General features: G+C 43.6%; 1 protein-coding gene and 1 pseudogene across 1 annotated transcript; both read left to right on the top strand.

The window, feature by feature from the left end:
• Positions 1-248: 248 nt before the first annotated feature.
• LOC100394246 (regulator of nonsense transcripts 3A pseudogene) lies at positions 249-4,843 on the top strand (annotated as a pseudogene).
• A 13,382-nt stretch (positions 4,844-18,225) lies between these two features.
• Positions 18,226-18,728, top strand: LOC144582023 (ubiquitin-ribosomal protein eS31 fusion protein). Its single transcript, XM_078368310.1, has one exon. It carries the CDS (start codon positions 18,244-18,246, stop codon positions 18,712-18,714), a length of 471 nt encoding a protein of 156 aa, XP_078224436.1. The 5' UTR covers positions 18,226-18,243; the 3' UTR covers positions 18,715-18,728.
• Positions 18,729-19,220: the final 492 nt, after the last annotated feature.

Genomic DNA, 19,220 nt, shown 5'->3' on the forward strand with positions numbered 1-19,220 from the left:
AATAGAAAATGAGATTTGAACAGACACTTCACAGGAGATAGATGAATGTCTCAACCTCATTAGTCACCAGAGAAATGCAAATTAAACCCAAAATGCTGTAATCCCAGCTACTCAGGAGGCTGAGGCAGGAGAATTGCCTGAACCCAGGAGGCGGAGGTTGCAGTGAGCCGAGATCGCGCCATTGCACTCCAGCCTGGGTAACAAAAGCGAAACTCCGTCTCAAAAAAAAAAAAAAAAAAAAAAAAAAAGGCAATATCTGTACACACCTAACAGAATGGATAAAACCTGAAAGACTGACAAACCAAACCAACGCAAAGCTGGTCTGAATGTGGAGTGAGGAAGACACTCATACTCTCCTGGTGAGCAAGGTAGAGACGGTAAAGGGCTGGCATAACCACTTTGGAAAACTGTTAGTATCTACTAAAGTCCTATGTATAGGAAGGGGAATTTCTAGGTTAAAAGGTAAGCATGTGTTTTATATATGTGTGTATATATGAGAAATGCCTCAAATATACCAAAAGGCATGTTCAAAATGGTCACAGGGCTGGGTGCAGTGACTCAGATATTAGGCCACCTGGCCTAATAAAGTCCAGTGACGCTCTGTGACTTAGTCCAGATATATCAGGCAACATAGCTTCTGCCTGATTCTTTCTTGTAGACTTGAGCCATGTCTGGCTACACTGAAGCTGCATGCTGTAATCCCAGCACTTCTGGAGCCCAAGGTGGGTGGATCACCGGAAGTCAGGAGTTTGAGACCAGCTTGGCCAACCTGGTGAAAACCCATCTCTGCTAAAAATATATAAATTAGCCAGGTATGATGGCACACACCTGTAGTCCCAGCTACTCAGGAGGCTGAGATGAGAGGATTGCTCAAACCTGGGAAGCAGAAGTTGCAGTGAACCAAGATCACACCATTGCACTCTGGCCTGTGCAACAGAGTGAGACTGCATCTCAAAAGAAAAAAAAATGCTCACAATACTATTATTAACAGGAGCCCTGAATTAGTCAGAGTTCTCCAGAGCACCAGAACCAATAGGATTTGTATATATAGAAGGAGTTTTATTATAAGGAATTGGCTCATGCAATTATGGAGGCTGACAAGCCTCAAATCTGCTCTAGGTAAGCTGGAGACTCAGGAGAGCCACTGGTTAAGTTGCAATCTGAGTCTAAAGGCCTGAGACTCAAAGAGCCAATGGTGCTTCCAGTTAAAGGGCTGGCAGGCTTAAGAGCCAGGACTAGTTTCACTTCAAGTCCAAAGGCAGGAAAAAGCCAATAGCTCAATTTGAAGGCCAGTAGGCAGAAGGAATTATCACTTAGCCAGGAAAGGATCAGCCTTTTTTTTTTTTTTTTTTTTTTTCTATTTAGGCCTTCAACTGATTGCATGAGGACCACCCACATTAGGCAGGGTAATCTGCTTTACTCAGTCTAATGATGCAATGGCAATCTCATCCAGAAATGCCCAGAATAGTGTTTAACAAAATATCTGGGCATCCCATGGCTCTGTCAAGTTGACACATAAAATTAACCATCACAAGCCTCAACCTGAAAATAACCAAAATGTCTATCAATAGAATAGAGAGCATACTTGTGGTACAGTCACACAATGAAATTGAAATAAAGACAATGGATGCAATTACCTGCACACGTGATACAAATGCATTTTACAAACATTAGGTCCAATGAAGAAGCCAGACATAAAAGAGATCACATAGTATGATTCCATTTATATAAAGTACAGACAGAAAAAACTAAAGCGTTAGAAGTCAGGATAGTTGTGGGGTTTTTCTTGTTTTCGTTTTTTGAGGAGAAGGGGAAGTTTTGAGGAAAGAGAATGTAGTCATTGGAAGGGGCAAAAAGAGATGTGCTGGTAATATTTTTACCTTGACCCTCATGGTTGTTCACTGGGGCATTCAATTTGTTACAATTCACTGAGTTGAATTCTTAGGACTTGTGCATTTTCTGTATGGGCCATACTTTGATAAAAAGTTTTTAAAAACTTTATTAAATGAGAGTGATTCAGGAATAGTTTGAACCTTTTTAAAAACATGAACACATATTACTTTTTCTAATTCAAGAAATACTCAGAAAAGCAAAGCCTCATCAAGTCATTGTCATGACAATATTGTAAAATGCAACTCAACATAGGCAAAACCATTCTTCAGTTGAATCTGCCTTTAATGAAACAGTTATTTAAAAGTTTCATTATGATAAACACTTAGAAGGCACAAAAAATGTTCAAGTGTATAAAGAATCATTTAGCAAAGTATTACTGCTTTGCATAAACTCATGAACAAGTGACAGTCAAAAGATTACAACAATCTGAAGGTTAATGAATCATTTATTACAACAGAGTGGCATGCACATAAGTTTTACTAAAATATGTTCTTTCATTGTCATTTTATCTACAGCAAATGTTCTTTCTCCAAATTAAACCAATTTAGAAACTACAAAAAAAATCTTTAGGATGATAACAGTTAACAGAACTAACTTCAGTCAGCGGATATAGTCAGGTGGGAGAAATACTGGAAGATACCAGTTGCACAGATCACAATGGAAAACACCTTCATTTAAAAAATGTAAGATGTCTTGCGAGGTTTCGCCGGGGGTCTGGCGGCTGCCACTCGGCGTCGGGTGCGGGATGCGCTCAGAAAAGGAGGGGGCCAGAGGCCGGTCAGCCGCTGCGGCGCGGGGCCCAAGCGGGATAGAGAAGCGTCAGTCGGCCATAGAGGTGCAGTTCTACCGCGACTTGGCGCAGCGACAGCCGGAGACGCAGCCAACTCCGTCCTCCGGTTGTGGGGACGGTGCGGGCAAACCTCTCGAGGAGAAAAGGACGGCCCTGAGCAAGGTGGTCATCCGCAGCCTGCCCCTGGGCCTCACCAAAGAACAGCTGGAGGAGCAGCTGCACCCACTGCCCACGCACGACTACTTCAAGTTCTTCTCCGCCGACCTGAGTCTTTATCCTCATCTCTATTCAAGAGCATACATTAATTTTAGGAATCCTGATGACATCCTTCTTTTTAGAGATCGTTTTGATGGATATATCTTCCTTGACAGCAAAAGCCTAGAATATCCTGCAGTGGTAGAGTTTGCTCCATTCCAGAAGATATAGCCAAAAAGAAGCTGAAAAAAAAAAAAGATGCCAAGACTGGAAGCATCGAAGATGATCCAGAATACAAGAAGTTTTTAGAAACCTACTGTGTGGAGGAAGAGAAGACCAGCACCAACCCTGAGGTTCTCCTGGGGGAGGTGGAGGCGAAGACAAGAGAGCTCATTGCTAGAAGAACCACACCTCTTTTGGAATATATTAAAAATACAAAATTAGAAAAGCAGAGAATTCGGGAAGAGAAGCGAGAAGAACAGAGGAGGAGAGAGAAAAGAAACGCTTGCGGGAAGAGGAGAAAAGAAGAAGAGAAGAAGAAAGATGCAAAAAAAGGGAGACAAATAAACGGAAGAAAACTGCAGAGAAAGAAGTAAGGATTAAGCTTCTTAAGAAACCAGAAAAGGGAGAGGAACCAACCACAGAGAATCCAAAAGAAAGAGGAGAGGAGATTGATCCTGGAGGTGGCAAGCAGGAATCCTGTACCCCTGGCACAGTCATAAAAGTCAGGACCGCGGAAGGCTCACTGGAGGAGCCCCAGGAGATGTCACGCAATGGCAGTGACAAAGAGCACACGGACATGGAGAGATCTCAAGAAAAAGAACTTGAAGCACAAAGACCCCATGTGGCTGATGGCAGAAGGCACCGAGTTTACCACGAGCCTGGCCTGCTTTCCAGGAGTGAAGATGAGCGGAGATGGGGGAAAGGACCTGGGAAGAAGAGGAGCCAGGGCAGGGGGCCCCCAGGAAGGGCCGTGGAGAGACTCGGAAGAGCACAGAGGTGTGATGACAGTCTGGCACCCAGAAAGGAGCGACTGGCAAACAAGGACCGGCCCACCTTGCAGCTGTATGATCCGGGAGCTCGCTTCCGAGCTGGAGAGTGTGGTGGAAGCGGGAGGAACTGCAAGGCAGAAGCTTCGGGGACTGGTCCTGAGAAGAGGGAAGAGGCACAGTGAGTCACACTGTGCACCTGGCCTCCAAGGACGAGTGAAGGCATCCCAGAAACGTGTACATGACTCCAAGTATTACTGGAAAGGAGCACTTACTCCTTACCAGGAAACTGGAAGCTGAAAATAGAGGGTGACGTGGAAACACACAGAAGCCATTCTAAAGAAAGTAGTGATCTTGTCTTAAATTGAGCAGAATTCTCATAGATTTTACCATTTCTGGTATAAACTAGTAGTTGGTGTTTAGCCAAATCACAAATGATTTTCATTGGACAGTAGAAAAGTATGTGTAAAATAGGGGAGAAAATTAGTATTGAATCAGTACGAATCCTGAAGCACTGTCAGTGCCGTGAGAACGACGTCCACTTTGGGTTTCGTGTGTAAGCAGAGGAGCTGTGAGCCTCATTGTGCTTCCCACTGGCCTCTGAGCCATGGTACTGAGGAAAGAGCAGTTCTTGTTTGTTACAACCTTTGTGAGTCAGTCACGCCCATGCTGTGTTTTAGTCCTTCTGGTAGGAATATATATCAGACTTCACACTGTATAAATCCAACAGCTTCACCTGTGGCCATTTCAACAGTTTTGTCACTGACTGAATGAAAGTGGTTTCACAGTCTTGGGTGGATACATTTGTGGTTTGTAACCATTATGGTTTAAACCATGGTTTAAGGATTTGCCCAAAAAACAGAAATTTTGTTCGGGAAGGGATAAAGTGGGTACAGCACATAGATGAATGTTAGACACTTTATTTGTAAATAACTTAAAATGGCTTTCTGAAACTATGCATCCTATAGTTTCTTCCTTTCAGTGAAATTGTTAAATGTTAATGTATTTTTCACATTATGATTTTAACCATTTATTAAATAATTTTGTTAAAGAAAAAAATGTAAGGTGTGTTATTTGGATCTAACATTGTCTTTGCTATTATTATGTTTTTATCTTCAACTTTAAAGTTTTAAGGGTATTTAATGTTGGAAATGTGTTTGTATTATATCAAAACTTTTTTTCAAAGATTGTAAAGAAAAAAAATGAACAAAACAAGTTTGGGTATACATGTGATTCATTTAAAAATCATTTGGAATCATTTTTTTAAAAATCTGTATAAATGTAAAAGGGTACAAGTGTAATTTTATTACCTGGATATATTATGTAGTGATGAAGTCTAGGCTTTCAGTATAACCTTCACCTGAATAATGTACACTGTACCCATGAAGTAATTTCTCATCCTCAACTCCCCACCCTCCCACCTTTCAGAGTCTCCAATGACTGTTACTCCATACTGTGTCCATCTGTAAACATTATTTAGCTCCTACTTCTAAGTAAGAACACATGGTGTTTGACTTTGTTTCTGAGTCATTTCACTTAAGATAATGTCCGCCATGTTACTCCAAAAGACATGATTTCATTCTTTTTGATGGCTGTGTAGTACTCCATGGTATATGTATGTGTATATATACAAAACAAGTAGGACATTGAAAGTCAAATACATATATCACATTTTCTTTATCCAATCATCTGTTGATGGACACTTAGGTTGAGAGAGAAGGTATTATGCAGACCTAACTAACTTTTGTCTTTGTTATAATATTTAATGTAAAGAATATTTTATAGCAAAATTAATGGACAGTAAAAGAGCTTCTTAAGCATATAATGCCCTGCTTGTTATGTATTTTTTAATATTATCCCAGGAAATAAACAACCTTTTACAGTGGCCACGCTTCTCTGCCTTCTGGTTTTTGGTTTTCTTTTATTTTGAGACAGGGTCTCACTCTGTTGCCCATGCTGGAGTGCAATGGAACAGTCACAGCTCACCATAGCTTCAACCTCCTGGACTCAAGTGATCCTCCTACCTCAGCCTCCTGGGTAGCTGAGACTACAGGTGCCTGCCACCACACTGGGCTTTTTTTTTTCTTTTTCATCTTTATGTAGACAGGGTTTTGCCACATTGCCTTGGCTGGTCTGAAACTCCTGGGGTCAAGCAATCCCTCCCTCTGCCTCCCAAAGTGCTAGGATCACAGGCATGCACCACTGCACCCAGCCTGCCTTCTGTTCTTGAGTCTCTGTGAGATAAAACTGTTTGCTAAGAAATAAAGGAGAGAGCTCTTTACTAAAGTTTTTGAAATAAAAAATTACCTAGCTGACCAAAGTAGGGGTATAAAGCAGACTTGGAGTGAGTGGGGCTGGTAGGAACTCCCTGCAACACAGGTGACAGCCACGGGGCCGTAGTACACAGCCGTGGTTCTCAACCTGGCTTGCAGATTTGGATCACCTGAAGCTGGCTGGGGCCCAGGCAACAGGATTTGTAAAACCTTGCCAGGAGATTCCATGTGTTGCCCAGGTGGAGAACTACTCTGCAGAGGTATCTTGTCAGAGGGAATGTTGAGAGCCATAAATTAGAATAAATGTATAAAGACGCGTCTAGTTCTATGAAGAAATCTCAAACATGTAGGCAGCAGTGCCTAAGAGACAGACTCATGACAAGGACATGGGTGCTTTTTCAACAATTGAACTGCAGTCTGTGGTTAAGGCTGAGATAAAAAGAAGCCAAGAGAAGTCCAGTGAAAGCAAAGATAAATCCTCTCAACACGAAGTGGAATGATCAGTGCTTAGAGAAAATAATCAAAGCGTAGTTTTCAAATTATATTCTCGAAAGTGCTTTCATCTTAAAAGGGTTTTAGATTTACCACAAAATTGGTAAGATAGAGCTTGCACATATTCCTTTCCCAGTTTCCTGTTCTTAACATATCAGTGTGGTCCATTTGCTACACTCCATGAACCGACATTGATGCATTCATATTAACTGAAGTCCATACTTGATTTAGATTTCTTTAGTTTATAATTAATGTCTGTTTTCTGTGCCAGGATCCTCTCCAGAATGCCGCATTTATGTTTACTCACCATGTCTCCTTAGACTCTTCATGCCTATGACACTTTCTCCTACCATTCTTGTTTTCAATAGCCTTGATGGTTTTGAAGAGTGCAGACTAGGAATTTTGTAGAATGTCCCTCAGCTGGGGCATATCTGATCCTTCCTCTCATGGTTATATGTGGTTATGAATTTTGGGGAGGAAGACCACAGAGGTGAAGTGCCACTTTCATTGCATCATATCAAGGCTACATACTATCGACACGACTTATCACTGTTGACATTGACCTTGATCTCCTGGCTGAGAGATGTTTATCACATTTCTCTACTGCAAAATGTCTCTTTTCCCCCCTTTCCACACTTTGGAAGGAAAGTAGTATGCACAGCTTCCACTTAAGGAGGGAGGAGTCTCTACATCAATTAAAGAATGATACATAATTCTGTTTGTAGACACCAACCAAATGCACAGAACCTTTTCCCAATCCAGCCAGGGCCCGTGGTTGAGCTCAGGCTTTTCAATATTCTCACTCCTCTGACAACTAAAACCTGACTATCTCTGACTCAGACGCACTGCTGCGGGTCCTATTTTTTCTGTTATCATCCTTCTGCAGCCCCAGCATTTCTACCACAGGGCAAGGAGGAGAATCTGGGATTCAGAACCCAAAAATGAAAACACTGTAGACAATGGTGGGAGGCACCATGCCATGGGGTCAATTATGTCCTTACCAGAATTCATGTGTTGAAGTTTTTAGGTCCCAATATCTCTGAATGCGAACTTATTTGGAAGTAGGGTTGCTGATGGTGTAATTAGTCAAGATGAGGACATACTGCAGTAGAATGGGACCTCATTCCAATATAACCGGTGTCCTTATAAAAAGGGGAAATTCGGGCATAGAGACACACACACAGGGAGAATGCCATGGGAACATGAAGACAGAGCTCAGCATGATGTATCTAGAAGCTAAGGAATGCTAAAGATTGCCAGCAAACCACTGAAGCTAGGAAGAGGCCTGGACAGACCCTTCCCTGGAGTTGTCAGGTGGGCGTGGCCTGTGTCACCCTGGTTTTGGACTCTGGCCTCCAGAGCTGTGAGACAATAATAAATTTCTCTGTCTTTATTTTAGCCTTAATAATATAGCCAAAGGAGACTAATACTGACTCCAAAGACCTCCTCCCATTACAAAGAGATATAACATCTTTTTTTTTGAGACGGAGTTTCGCTCTTGTTACCCAGGCTGGAGTGCAATGGCACGATCTCGGCTCACCGCAACCTCCGCTTCCTGGGTTCAGGCAATTCTCCTGCCTCAGCCTCCCGAGTAGCTAGGATTACAGGCACGCGCCACCATGGCCAGCTAATTTTTTGTATTTTTAGTAGAGACGGGGTTTCACCATGTTGACCAGGATGGTCTTGATCTCTTGACCTCGTGATCCACCCGCCTCGGCCTCCCAAAGTGCTGAGATCACAGGCGTGAGCCACCGGGCCCAGCCCTAAAATCTTTTTGTTTTTAAGATGGAGTCTTGCTCTGTCACCCAGACTGGAGTGCAGTGGTGCAATCTCAAACTTCCACCTCCTGGGTTGAAGTGATTCTCGTGCTCCAGCCTCCTGAGTAGCTGGTATTATAGGCACATGCCACCACGCCTGACTAATTTTTTTGTACTATTTATTTTTATTTTTATTCTTTTTAAGTAGAGACGAAGTTTCACCATGTTGGCCAGAATGGTCTTGAACTCCTGACATCAGATGATCTGCCCACCTCAGCTTCCCAAAGTGCTGGAATTACAGGCGTGAGCCACTGTGCCCAGCCTCGAAAGGATATAAAACCTTTTAAAAAGCCCATTTAGTTTATCCCAGGGCCAAAGTAAATTCTGTGAACACTCGTTCATTACCTTATTCAATAGGTGTCTACTGAGCGCTCAGAACCCGTGAGAACCCTGATGAGCCGTAGAACCTAAAATGCCCAGCCATTAGCTTGGAGACAGAGACAATCCAGAGACAATCCAGAATCCAGGGTGCCATTTTATGTTATTTCCTGTAGCGCTTACATTTCAGATTCTGTATCTAAATGTGGTTAATGTACTTCTCACTTGCATAGTATCAAGTGGAAGAAACTTGTAGATCAGTGTCCCTGGAAAACAGACCCGAGACTGAGATTTGTGTGAGGGAGTGAGTGCGCACAGAGGAGTGAATGTTCTTGGGAACAAGACCTGTAGGAAAGCAAGGGAGGGAGAACCAGGCCGAAGCCGAACTGTGATGCAGCCACAGCACAGCTCCCAGCCCATCCCATGGGGAGCTCTGGGGCTGGGACGACCCTTGAGAGATGTCTTGACTTGTGGCAAGGGGATGGGTCTTTATACCCCTGCATTGGCCAGTCATTAAACGGAGAAAGTGCCCAGCAAAGGACACAGCTTGGGCCAGGCAGTCTGCTTCAGGCCAAGCTTAAGGAGAGACTCACCATGAGCTCTCGGCAGCCAACATCCCAGCAGCTGGAAAAGTGAGTGCTTCAGTCCTGAGTGGAATTCTGCATAATGTGCCACAGCATTCATGTCAAAGGACATCCTTTTCTGGATGCAAGAACAAACATCTATTTGGTGAATATTTGTTAAGTGCCTAGTGGAATTAGCAGACTAAAGGTAACTACATCAGCTCCCTGAACTGTGTTACTGGCAGGCCATAAACACAGAGATAGGCAATGCTTAGGCTGAAAAAATCAGAATTGTGAATGTCAATTAACCCTAAGAAAGGTGGCACAGAATCACATAGGCCAGGAACAAGCACTGGGTGCATTAACTCCTAGATTTCACAGAAGTAAGTCGATGTGTTCTGTCTTTTGTCAGGAAAACTGGCCCTGAGAACAGTCATGAAATCAACATCGCTGGGCAAGTTCCTCTTTCTTTTGGGACCCACCCAGGCACTTGATCTTTTGTAAACTGTGCTGTGCTGTTCAGTGAACCTGGGTTCCTCCTGAAGGTAACAGCCCAGAGCTGTGGCAGAAGGAGCTTCTCCCCCATGGCCTGAATCCCAGGCCTGAAGAGTTACCCACACAGAGCTGCTGGTGGCTCCTGTCTCTGACTTACAGCCATCAAGGAAGACAGTGCCTGCTTTCTAGTTCCACAGAAACCCATAAGCCCTACACCAGGGCCAGCCTCTCCTTCCTGTCTGGAGGAGCTTCCAAGAGCTGTCATAACAAATTACTCCAAACCAGATGGCTTCAAACAACAGAAGTGTACTCTCTCCTAATCCTGGAGGCCAGAAGTCCAAAATCAAGGTGGCAAGAGGGCCATGCTCTTTTCAAAGACTCTAAGGGCGAATCTTTTCCATGCCTTTCTTTTAGCTGCTGGCATTGGTAGCAGTCCTCAGCATTCCTTGGCTTGTGAATGTGCCACTCCAATGCCTGCCTTCATCGTTGCAAGGTGTTCTCCCTGACTCCATGTCCCTTCTCCACTTTTAAGGACAATGATTATATTACTTAGGACCCACCCTACTTCAGTATGACCTTGTCTTAACTTGGTGATATCTGCAAAGGTCCTATTTCCAAATATGGACACATTCACAAGTCCTAGGAATTAGGACTTCAACATATCTTTTGGGGGGACACAACTTAACTCATACATTGTCTAAGGCTGTGATGACTACTCTAATTCACTAACATGTAGGAGCATTGGCCTAAGTAGGAGAAAGTAGGCCTAAGTAACAAGTAGGAGAAATCTTGGCAATTTCCTCAGAGCTTCTCAGCAGAATGTCTTCATTTTAATACTTTAGCAAAAAATTGAAAACCTGTGGCTCAGCTTCTGAGATCTGTTGTATAAATAGGCATTGGGAATAATCTTTTTACAGGTAATAGGGCCAAGATTAGCCAAGGTGAAACAAAAGCAAAGGTATTTTGAGATACCTGGGGTCTCAGTGGGGTCTCTCCAATAAAAGGTGGCAGCTTCACCTGTTCTTGGGCAAATTCCATTTACTAATTTTACTGGTTGAACAGATTAGACCAAGATTTGACCTTGATTCAGAACTACCATTCCTAGACAACAAGCCTAACTCTCACTGGCCTTGTCACAAACAGGAAACTACTCAGAGAGGCCAGTGCGAAACCCATCCTGGCCACTGAATCAACCGAGCCATGGATCTTCTGATGAGATCAGGTCACAGCAGCCTCCATAGGACAAAGGATCCCATCCTATCCTCAGCAGTCTAACTTTAAGATTGTCACATATTTATGTTTTTAGATAGAAATGATGATGAGCTGCTCCAGCCAACCATGCCTAATAAGAACCACTGTGAGACTGACACTCAAGGTTCATGAGGGGTGCTGTCGATTTCAGAAAAATGAAAATGTAAAACAGAGCAGGGACTCCCCTCTTAGGGATCTGTGTCCACCCCCAACCATGGAAATAAAGGAAAATCTTGAGTTTCTTCAAGTGAAATTCTAGGTACCTAGCTAGCCCAGAGAAGTAAATAAGCAACTTGATAAGCAAGAAGGTAATCAGAGCCTAGAACAAAGCCAAGGAAGAATCATGGATGTTTGATTTTCCTACATCTTAGCACGTCTCCAGAGTTGCTTTTCAGAAACTTGAACCCCACCAAAGGGATCTGCCCACTGTAGACCTCAGATAAGGGGAAACTAGGGACTGAACTCTGAGCCCCATTCTTTGTTCTAAATTTCTTCCTGAAAGTCACACCCATGAGCAAGAGTCAGCATTCTTTTCCACTGACCCCAAATTTTTCCACAAAGCTTTTACAACTCAGAAAACCTTGAATCTGCCTATAACATGTAACCACCCCCCAAAATGTCCCACCCCTTTAGGCTGAAACCAAGGAGTAAGCTCCATGTATTGATTTATAATTGTGCCTGTAACTTCTGCTGTCCTGAAACGTGCCCCTAACCTGGAGACCATCAGGGAGGTCAGGATTTAAGCAATAGCCACACAGTTCTTCTTGCATGGTGCCCAATAAACAAACGCCTTTCTTCCTCCCACTGCAAAACTTGGTGTGGATATCTGCTCTTACTGAACCAGGCAAGCAGACCGTAGTTTAGTTCTAAAACAAAAGAACTCACATTTATATTTCGTGAATGAAAGACTGAGGGAGAGAAAATAAATGACTTGTTTCAAATTGGATTTCACATGTAATTTCAGACCTGCTTAACTGCTGCCTGTAAAGCTTTCAAAGAGATGAAAGTACAGAAGAGCTCTAGCCTGAAGCCCAGCAGTAACCATGGCGAGTCCAGGAACAAACCCATCAGCCATGTCAGAGCCCACTGAAGATGAGATATCTTCCAGTTGTGGCGAGGTTCATAATGGTCTTGAAAACCAAAACAGGCCGGGCGTGGTGGCTCACGCCTGTAATCCCAGCACTTTGGGAGGCCGAGGCGGGTGGATCGCGAGGTCAAGAGATCGAGACCATCCTGGTCAACATGGTGAAACCCCGTCTCTACTAAAATTACAAAAAATTAGCTGGGCATGGTGGCGCGTGCCTGTAATCCCAGCTACTCAGGAGGCTGAGGCAGGAGAATTGCCTGAACCCAGGAGGCGGAGGTTGCGGTGAGCCGAGATCGTGTCATTGCACTCCAGCCTGGGTAATGAACGGAACTCCGTCTCAAAAGAAAAGAAAAGAAAAGAAAAGAAAACCAAAACACAGCAAAAAAAGACCACAGAGAAAAGGATGGTGGCAGGGCAAGCTGTGAACTATTGCTGTTCAGAAACCGCCTGAAGGTTAACCAGGGTTGGAGCCTAATTCCATCTCCCATAAAGTGGAGATGCTTCAGACCTTTCTGAGGAGCAGTGGAGTGTAATGGCCAGATCAAAATCCCAGTTTTAAGACTGCCCAGACCTTGGGCAAAAAAATTACTTAATATCTCAGAACCTAGTTCTCTCATCTATCAGATGAAACTACTAATAGAATAATATGTATCCTCAGAGGATTGCTGTGAGAATTAAATAGGGGTACAATATGCTAAATGTTGGCTGTTATGTATATAGCACGTGCTAGGTATGCAACTGCCATTCCCGCCATGTGTAAGATAAAGCACCTCTGAATTAGAAATGTTTGTATTTGTTGCATCTTTAACGCAGCTCATTGCCATGTTTACCACCTGGACACACACTTGCCTTGTCCAGTATGATTCGCTCAAGCACCATGGATCTGAGATTGTTGCATATTACTAGTTAAATCTAGAAGTAAATGGAGGCTCATCACCAATGGGTGTTGGAATTCTCATATTCCTCAGGATATGAATTAAAATGTGGCACAGCTCCAGAAGACTTAACCCCATTCCAGAAATGAATGCATGCTAGCTGCAGCAAGAACTCCCGATAAACCTTACCTTTCAGTCCACTCCCACTGGGTGAGCAACAGGCTGGTACCTTAGGGGCTCCTTCCTTTCAGGACCCAAGAGGGCACAGAAAGGGCAGAGGGAGATGAGGATGGAACTGTTGTACCCATAGCCCCGCATGCTCCAAGGATGAAACCGCAGTGACGGAGACAGTCACTGGGTCCTGGGGTGGGTGAGGCTTTTCAAATGAAGGTGGGTGTGAGCAGTACTCCTGCTGGAGAATGGAGCAAAGGAGTCCTCCACACCTGTCTGTCACAACCATTGCCCCAGTACAGGTGCCAAGCAGATTAAATCCCTTTAGTAATTCAGTGTTTGTCAGGAACGAATGCTTGGAGAGGACGGGACAGTTAACACTAATGTCATTTGGGGGAAACCCAGGAAGACCCATTCATACACCAAAAGTCATCCATCTAGAGTGGATATCCCAAATCCTACCATTAGAGTCTCCTCTCCTTCCCTTGAAATTTAAAAGCGTGGAGAAGGGTGAATCCCTTAAGGGAAATACAAATTTTAGGCTGTTTCCTCTGTGACAGAAAAAAGGGATGGGAGCAACTTGGATTTTTTTTTTTTTTGAAATGGAGTCTCACTCTGTCACCTCAGCTTATGGCGACCTCCACCTCCTGGGTTCAATTGAGTCTCCTGCCTCAGATTCCCAAGTAGCTGGGATTACAGGCACATACCACCATGTACATTTAATTTTTTTGCATTTTTAGTAGAGATGGGGTTTCACCAGGTTGGCCAGGCTGATGTCAAACTCCTGACTGCAAGGCGATCTGCTTGCCTCTGCCTCCCAAAGTGCTGGGATTACAGGTGTGAGCCACCATGCCCAGCCCCTACGGTACCCAGTATTCCCAGGTGGTCTCCCATCCAAGTGCTAATGAGGCACAACCCTACTTTGCTTCTGAGATCAGACGAGGTCAGGTGTGTTCAGGCTGGTATGGCAGTAGACAGATTTCTTGAAACAAGGTCTGGGTGGGAGGTGGGGAGACAAGAAGATCCCAAAGACAAAATTCACCTGCCATAGAATGTTGCCTGTGACTACATTGAGATCTGCACTTGGGTTCTCAAGGAGGCCACCTCCCAGAGAGTAGGTTCCTGCATCTCATGAGGACTTCATTCCAGCCTTGGTTTGCTCCAGACCACCCATACTTTTTAGAAGTGTTGGCCAATTCTCTTTTCCACCTCCATACTCCCTGTACCTACCGACTGCTCCGAGCCACCCCTAGGAGATACAGTGTTTGTAAAGTCAAACTACTGGGTAGGACCTGCCTTACCAGGGCAAATTATATCCTGTGTTTGCATACAAATACACAATTTTGTCCCAATTATTTTTTTAATTCCATTAAGGGCAGTCTCAAAGGGAAAAATGATCACAGAAGGGCAGCAGGTAGCCAGAAAGGTATGTGTGTCCTATTACATGGCCTTGAGGTACTGTGCCACATTATTGAAAAAGAAGGGGAATTCCTACATTAGACTTACTTTTGACTCCTAAGCAAGAGAAGTGTGAATGTATAAGCCTTGAGACAATGAGCTCACACCTTCTTAGATTTTATTTATCTCAGACAAAAAAAGGGAAACAATGAATTTCATTCAGAACAATGGATCTGATTCAGTAGCTTGAGAAGGGAACATTTCAGAAGAGCAGAGGTTCATGGGACCTACCAAGGACACAGAGGACATTTAAGCTCTCATCAGAATCACAGGGAGCAAGAGGGGTGTAGCCAACTGCTGGGTGCATACAGCACAATGCCAGTGAATAACAGAGAGAAAGCAGGATTACTCTATATTCACTTTCTATTTTCTCTACCAAGGGAAATAAACTTCAAAGTAGAAAGGATAAGATGAGCATTGTTAAGAAAAAAATAGGTCACAAGATAGTAGGAAGATTTCAGCCTTAAAGCCTTCAAATTGTCAGCTTTGTGGGGCCTCTTAACTCAGCTGGAACTACATTTCCCAGAATCCCCTGCCCTGCATGGTTCCGAGCAAGCCTCACCCCCGCACCCCCCCGCCCAACACCAGCGGAAAGGGAGGCAGCAGCTGGGTTCTTTTCCCACTCTGAAGCAGGGTCACCAGGGCAGCTGAGGCATGTCACTGGTCTGCCGGATCACGATGTTGGCCTGCAGAAGCAGCCAGACGTCCACTCCTCCAACTCTCAGACCCAGCCAGGGCATGGTTAGGTCCATGAGCCAAAGGGGCCAGATTTGAAGACAGTGCCAGGCGGACGGAACATGGCTCCAGTCTGTCCTCACTTCCCTGCTCTGCATCTGCCTTGCCACCCTGACCTGCTGCCCTGCAGAATTCAACACCTGAAGGGCAGGGTCCACAAGGGCCTGAAGTCGAATCCCTAAAATGAATTCTTGATTCCACCTTATTTGTTTCCGTTTGAACCCCAATGGATATAGATTATAACCCAAGGAACCAGAGAAGTTGCAATTGTAATGATGAATTTCTTTTGATTTTATTTTGGAAATGAGCTCAGCATAGAAGAGATGAGCATGTGTACAAGTTTCCAAATGTTGGAAGTGGATTCAGAAAACTACTTATTTTGATGGGTCAGTGACAAAACAACAAGTCTGTCAACTATTTAGAGGTTTATTCTGAGCAAATGGGAGCAACCATGGCATGAAGAACAGTATCAACAGGTTCTGAGAAAGTATACCTGAGGTGGTCAGGTTACAGTTTGGTTTTTTATGTTTTAGGGATATGGGAATTGAGTTCTAAGGGGAGTCGTGGAGACAAAGGTTCTTGATGTAGGTGAAGCCTCCAGGTAACTGCCTTCAGAGAGAATAAGAGGTAAAGTCTCCTTTTGGACTTTTAAAGATGACAGATTCTTAATCTCCTTTAGATCTGGGAAAGGCCGGACTATATTAAGGAAGATTCTCTGCAGTTGCAAATTTCCCCCACAAAAGATGGCTTCACAGTATCGTTTCAAAATAGGTCAAAGAAATAAATAGTAGTAAAATATTTTTATTGCCTTCAGTGTCTGCTATCTGCCACGTGATGCTACCCCAGAGTCAGGTTGCAATTTGGAATTGTATTGCCGCAGAGTCTGCTGTGTCAGTCTTATGATGTCTGTTTTAATGCTCGTCAGTTTGCCTAAACTCCTAAGAAGAGGGAGTATGATGAGGCGTGTCCAACCTCCTTTTCCATCATGGCCAGGAACTCGATTTTCAGACTTCTCTGGGATCCCTTTGGCCCAGAGGGGGATTCATAGTCTGTTAGGGGGCTTAGGATTTTATTTTTGTTTTACAGATTTTAGTCCCCCCCAAATTCTCAAATAGAATTTAAACTTATCAATTATGATCAAGGGAAAAAATGAACATGATGATAATTAGACACAAACATGGATTTATTACAGATAAACTTTGTATAACTCACCCAGGCACGGTGGCTGATGCCTATAATCTCAGCACTTTGGGAGGCCGAGGCGGTGGATCACCTGAGGTCAGGAGTTCGAGACCAAACCGGCAAACGTGCAAAACCCATCTCTACTTTAAATACACAAATTAGCCAGGCATGGTGGCACATGCCTGTAATCCCAGCTACTAGGGGGGCTGAGGCAGGAGGATCACCTGAACCTGGGAGACAGAGGTTGAAGGGAATCAAGATCATGCCACTGCACTCCAGCCTGAGCAACAGAGTGAGACTCCATCTCAGAAAAAAAAAAAATTTGTCTGTCTAACTCATTTGATTTGGGCTAAGAGTGTTGATAGTATAGCAGAAGAATGAGATCGTCATTACTATAACCATGATACCCACAAGGAATTTGACAAAAATTTTCTCACATCCTTCTTAAATATAGACTGGATTCTAGTTAAGTAAAATATATAGCATGATGTGAGAGCAAGATACCAGTTTCTCAGGCTGACATCTGTTATCTCCTACTTCCTTCATAACAGAATCCCAATGTTTTTAAGTCTTCCTAAAAGGAAGGGGTTCCACTGAAATCGCCTTTACAAAAATTGTAACAGTGAGAAAATTATGGCAGTGGGGGAGGGAGGTCTGACCTAGCCAACCCCCATCTTGCCTTTTGCCTTCAGGCTGCCCTTAGTTACTCCTGGGCTTAGGCCAAGCTAACTGTGGGAGACATTTAGTTTACAGTTTAAATGATAATATCCCTTCCCCAAAATTCAACTGCCTTTGTAAAGCTAGTGAGAGACCACCAGTCTAGGAGGATAGAGGAGCCTGAATTCTGCTAAGGGGTAGACATGAATGATTGCCAGCCATTGTTCTGGAGGTCACAGGCTATGCAACTTCCGCTATTATTCCTGGAGATAACATGGCTATTGTAGCACCTAAGACTGGCCCTTTGAGATATCGTTTCAGGTTTTTTGTCCGTGCGGCAATTGTTAGCTCCCCCTAGATCCACTACCATTCCTGTGGCCCCATCAGAAGTGACTGAGTGCACAGGAGGACCATATCCTACACCCCTATGATTGCACCCCCAACCAATCAGAACAAGCACCCATTGCCTAGCCATCCCCACCCCTTAGCCCAAACTATCTTTAAAAAACCCTGGCCCCTAAATTCTCAAAGAGATTGATTTGAGTAATAACTCTGTCTCCTATGCAGTGTGGCCAGCTTCATGTCTATTAAACACTTCCTTTATTGCAAGGCCGTGGTCTGATTTTATCCGTACACTGATTGGGTAGTTACACCCTTTGCCTCTATCCTTCTTCTTCCTATTGGTTAGATTAGGCATGTAATGGCTGGAGCTCCAGCAGCTATCTTAACCCATTGGGTGGTCTTAAGATCGTTTCGTGAAGCTGAAAGAAAATAAACCCTTGGGTCTTTAGTACCTGTCACGGTTGTTATACCAGCTGCGTACTGCTGATTTGCAGGTTTACTTTAAGGGAGAAAGAACTAAACTTTTATCTTATTTATTTTCTTTTACATGCAGCTGAACTTAACCCTAAATGATACTGAATGTAAATGGTGCTATTGTCTTAAAAAGTATGTCTCGCTTTTCGATCCGCCATCAGCGCCTCACGTGGGGCCGCCACCAAAATGCAGATTTTCGTGAAAACCCTTACGGGAAAAACCATCACCCTCGAGGTTGAACCCTCTGATACGATAGAAAATGTAAAGGCCAAGATCCAGGATAAGGAAGGAATTCCTCCTGATCAGCAAAGACTGATCTTTGCTGGCAAGCAACTGGAAGATGGACGTACTTTGTCTGACTACAACATTCAGAAGGAGTCTACTCTTCATCTTGTGTTGAGACTTCGTGGTGGTGCGAAGAAAAGGAAGAAGAAGTCTTACACCACTCCCAAGAAGAATAAGCACAAGAGAAAGAAGGTTAAGCTGGCTGTCCTGAAATATTACAAGGTGGATGAGAATGGCAAAATTAGTCGCCTTCGTCGAGAATGCCCTTCTGATGAATGTGGTGCTGGAGTGTTTATGGCAAGCCACTTTGACAGACATTATTGTGGCAAATGTTGTCTGACTTACTGCTTTAACAAACCAGAAGACAAATAACCGAGTTAATAAAAGACATGAACTAACAAACAAAAAAAAAAAAGTATGTCTCGGTCTAGAGGATGATTTCCAATGGCTGTGCATTTGTCCAGTCTTTTTTATTAGTTCACTTAATAAACACATGAAAGATCTTGCTATATTTGCAGATAAATAATCAGGTAATGCAGGTAAATACTTACCTATTATTTAAAACATAATTATGTTTTAAATAATAGGTAAGTATTAAAAAGACATCACAAGAGAGGGGAACCATGGGTCAAAACTAAAAAGATAATATTTCAGAAGGATAAATATGAAGTCTGGCTTGGGGCTAAAAAATGACTACTGCTTGTTTGCAAGTTGAGAGAACCTGCCTGAGAACTCCTAACACTCAAAATAAGCAATGCGAATACAGAGTTCCACTTTCCTCTGTACCAGCATTCTGTTAACACAGTCCTGGATGTTACGTTTTCTAAAAGGTCATTGTTGGTTCAGAGTGATAATTTGAACACACATGTTTCTCTCTT

Source organism: Callithrix jacchus, chromosome 4, assembly GCF_049354715.1.
Source record: "Callithrix jacchus isolate 240 chromosome 4, calJac240_pri, whole genome shotgun sequence".
In the NCBI taxonomy this organism is placed as follows: domain Eukaryota; kingdom Metazoa; phylum Chordata; class Mammalia; order Primates; family Cebidae; genus Callithrix; species Callithrix jacchus.

Coding starts and splice junctions, on each gene's coding strand:
- LOC144582023 (XM_078368310.1), top strand. CDS start 18,244: ATGCAGATTTTCGTGAAAACCCTTACGGGAAAAACCATCACCCTCGAG.